General features: G+C 55.6%; 1 protein-coding gene across 2 annotated transcripts in view; it reads left to right on the top strand.

Annotated features, from left to right (window-relative positions):
- Positions 1-3912, top strand: part of ASGR2 (asialoglycoprotein receptor 2) — a 15390-nt gene that overhangs the window by 3839 nt on the left and 7639 nt on the right. Inside the window, exons 4-6 of one of the 2 annotated variants that reach the window (XM_011958470.1) lie at positions 2640-2756; positions 2971-3066; positions 3626-3697. In XM_011958470.1, coding sequence (XP_011813860.1) covers positions 2640-2756; positions 2971-3066; positions 3626-3697 — 285 coding nt within the window. Of the gene's footprint in view, positions 1-2639; positions 2772-2970; positions 3067-3625; positions 3698-3912 lie in introns of both variants that reach the window. The other variant, XM_011958469.1, reaches the window with a different exon arrangement.

The following is a 3912-nucleotide window of genomic DNA, read 5'->3' as shown; positions in this document are numbered from 1 at the left end:
CACCACGCCCGGCTAATTTTTTGTATTTTTAGTAGAGACGGGGTTTCACTGTGTTAGCCAGGATGGTCTCGATCTCCTGACCTCGTGATTCGCCTGCCTTGGCCTCCCAAAGTGCTGGGATTCCAGGCGTGAGCCACCACGCCCGGCCAGTGTGTTTTTTCATTTCAGACATTGTAGTTTTCATCTCTAGAAATTCACCTGGGGACGTTTAAATATCCTCCACAATTCTACTTAATTTTTTGAACATAATGGGGGTATGGCTATAATATCTGTTTTACCGTCCTTGTCTGCTAATTCTAGCATCCGTGTCCGTTCTGGATCGCTTTTGAAATTTACGAACCACCTCCTTATGCGTTGTGTTTTCCCGTTTCATTGTATGCCTTGTAATCTTTTGTTGGCTGCCCGACATTGTCAATTTCACCTTGTTGGGTGCTGGATATTTGTGTATTCCTCTAAATGTTCTTGAGCTTTGTTCTGGGATGCGGTTAAGTAAGTTAGAGTTAGTTTGATCGTCTGAACTCTTGTTTTAGTCTCCTCAGACTCTCAGCTCCATCTCCTCAACATGGGGAGTCTCTTGGGCTCTGCCTGAACTTCCCTTTCCTGGCCTGTAACCTGCAGAGTCTCTCCAAGCAATAAGCTGGGGAGATCGGGGGGGCTCATCTCGTTTGCTTCTTATCCCTCAGGGATCTTTACTCCTCCTTGCCTGATGTCCAGCGTCTTGAAAGCTGTCATGTTCTACGATTGTCTGTTTTTGTTTTGATTGTCTCTGGGGAGAGAAGGAATCCTCCCATCTTGGGCAGACCCTGTCTGTTAAGTTCAAACTTGCCTAAGAAGCACGTTACGTATTTTAACCATCTAATTATCCGACTACGTTACATATTTTAACTCATCTAATTATCCGAGCAATCCAATCGGGTAGCTAGGACTGTGATCTCCATTTTACACATGAGACAATGGAAGCACGGAGAAACTGAATGCTCGTGCGTGATCTCAGAGCTACCTGGAGGGACAGCTGGGCTGCCCTGTGGGCAGTCCGGTTTCAGCGTGGATATACTGAGACGTTGCTGGGCTGACCCAGCGTTGGGAGTTGGTAAGTCTGACTGGGAAGCAGGACAGGGCCCTCTGAGTGGAGGGTGCTGAAGACAACAGTCAGGGACTCATCCGTGGAGGGCCAGCTTGGTGGGGAACACCGTGGTCCCGGAGCGCTTCTGGATGGAGAGGAAAGCGAAGGCCTTGGAGGAAGTGATGGGGGCAGTGAGAGGGCGGGTGGGGCTGTGCTCAGAGCGGGAGTGGGCAGTGGAGGTGTCAGAGGCCTCCCTGGGTCGAGTGGGGTCCTGAGTGTGGCTGCAGTTGGGGGAAGGTGGAAGTCATTGGTGTGCAAAAGATGAAGAGTTATGGAGAGTCACTTACAGGGGCAGTGTCTGACTCAGGACAGCGGCAGGGAGTGACCTGGGGAGGAAGATCTGGGCCCCTGACTGAGCCTCCCCAGGGTGTGGTCGTGCTGGGTGGGGGACGATAAGAATGAGAAGACAGGGAAGTCCACAGAGTCAGGGTCCGAGGCCAAGAAGGTGTTCTGTTTGCAGGTGGATGCTGCAAAGACGGGAGCTCAGGGCTGGGACAACTGGCGCTGCTCTGGGCCTGGAGGCAGCAGAGGGGGAGCCCAGCTCTGTGTGCAGGAAGACGTGGGTGTGTGAGTGTACGTGAGTGGGTGTGTCAGGTGTGTGTTGGTGTGTGTGTGTGGGAGGGCGTATGAATGTGTGCATTAGCATGTGCGTGCACATGTGAGAGTGGGTACAGCAGAGCATGGTCGTGAGTGCGTGCCAATGTGTGTTTTTGAGTGAAGTGAGCAATGTGTGGGAGTGTGTGAGTGTGTGTGAGTTTGTGAGGGCATGTGAATGTGTGTGTCAGTGCTCTCAGGGTGCAGATGGATCAAGGGGCGGGAGAGGTACCTGTGAGATGACCTCGGGCCGAGGGGAGCAAATTTAGTGTGGAACGAGGTTTCTAGGGGAGCGAGGGCAGAGGGCGCTGGGGAGGAGGCCTTGTGTGGTGGGGGATGAGGACAACAGGTGGGACCTGGAGGGTTGTGCTTGGAGAGTGGGCTATGGTGGAATGACCTAGACTTAAGGATCTCAGTGGAATTTTGGGAGGGGAAGGATTGTTCCAATATGGATTTTAGGAAGAACACAGGGCCCCAGCTGCTGGAGTCTCCAATCTCAGGGGACAGGGGCCTTAGAAGAGCTGAGACTAAAGTCGGAGATGATCTGGAGGCCTCTGCCACTGGCTGGATAGGAGGACAACCATTCACACGTCCCCCGTCTCAGGATGTGTGCCTAGGCAGGGCCGGGGCTGTCCCCCAGCCCCTCTGTGTCTCCCAGTCCCCTAGCTCCATGATCACAGCTGATGTGAATATCCTGAGTCGTGTGCATGGGTGTGTGTGCACCAGGGTAGCTGCGTGTGTATATTTGTACATGGTAATATGGGTGCGAATGTGTAAGAGTGTGTGTGTAATGCTCAAATGCTGGGGTCAAAGCCTGTGATGACTCCCCCTCGGCCCCAACTAATCCCTCCACCCAGGTTATGCCTCCTCAGGCTTTGGCACCCTGCCTTTACCCTCCGGCTCCTATGCCCCTCTCCCACAGGACCACCTCCTGCCCAGCCCCTGGCACAGCGTCTCTGCTCCATGATCCGCTTCAGTCTGCTTGCCCTGAGCTTCAACATCCTGCTGCTGGTGGCCATCTGTGTGATCGGGTCCCAAAGTGAGGGTCACAGGGGCCAGCAGGGATGGGCAAGGGGAGGGGGAAAGAGACACGGGCAGTGGCAGGCAGTGACGGGGTGATGGGAGGGGAAGGGATGGAGGCGGGATGGAGCACAAGCTGGGGCAAATGCGGGGCCATTGAGGGGCCGGTCACACAGACGGTGATGGGGACACAGCCCCTCCACCTCATCCTGCCCCCATTGCCTCCTGACAAGGTGCACAGCTGCAAGCAGAGCTGCGGAGCCTGAAGGAAGCTTTCAGCAACTTCTCCTCGAGCACGCTGATGGAGGTCCGTGCTCTCGGCACCCATGGTGAGGGGCTGGACGGCTGGGCTCTCATTTATCCGCACAGGTTTGCTGGGCTCAGTGCTGAGTCTGCAACAGGGCTGTGTGGGGTGCTTATGGGGGTGCAGGCTGGGCAAGGCGTCCAGGAGCCCTGGGGGATGTACAGGAGGGAGGCAGGTGGGGACGGAGGAGCCTAGTGCCAGGTGGAGAGGTGGGATCTGTGACACCCGGAGGTGAGGAAGTCACCATGTCTTGGGCCTGTGAGCAAATCGAGTGTGGCAGGAGCCCATCAGAGCGGGAGGCCGATAAGGGGTGGCCAGAGAGGTGGGGAGGGGCCGGGCCACGCAGGTGAGCCCTGCTGACACAGTGAGGCTTTATTTTGAGAAAATGGGGACCCTTTGGAGGGATTGAAGCAGGAGAGTGGCCTGAGCCACTGTGGCAGTGCAGGGAACCTGGGTGGGGTCAAGGAGGCCAGCAGGTGGATGCCTGCAACGCCCAGGATGAGGCAGTGGCCCCCTGGTGGTGCCCCAGCAGCATAAAGACGGAGGGAGGCTCAGCGGCGAAACAGCTGACTTTCTGCTTTCAGGAGGCAGCGTGGGTGACAAGATCACATCCCTAGGAGACAAGTTGGAGAAACAGCAGCAGGACCTGAAAGCAGGTCAGAGAGCCTCCGGGGTGTGTGTGCATGTGCGTGCATGTGTACGTGTGTGGCGTGTGTGTAATGTGCATGTGTGTGTGTGCGTGTGTGTGCCTGCGTGTGTATCTGTGTCTCTCTCCGTATGTGTGGTGTGGTATGTCATGGATCTGTGTGTGGCGTGTAGTGTGGTGTATATGTGTGTGTGTTGTGTGTGTACGTGTGTGGTGGTGTGTGTG

The sequence above is a fragment of the Colobus angolensis genome, unplaced genomic scaffold (genome assembly GCF_000951035.1).
Source record: "Colobus angolensis palliatus isolate OR3802 unplaced genomic scaffold, Cang.pa_1.0 Scaffold47, whole genome shotgun sequence".
Lineage (NCBI taxonomy): Eukaryota > Metazoa > Chordata > Mammalia > Primates > Cercopithecidae > Colobus > Colobus angolensis.
Note: the sequence above shows the minus strand (reverse complement) of the source record. Positions and strands in the feature narration are given on the sequence as shown.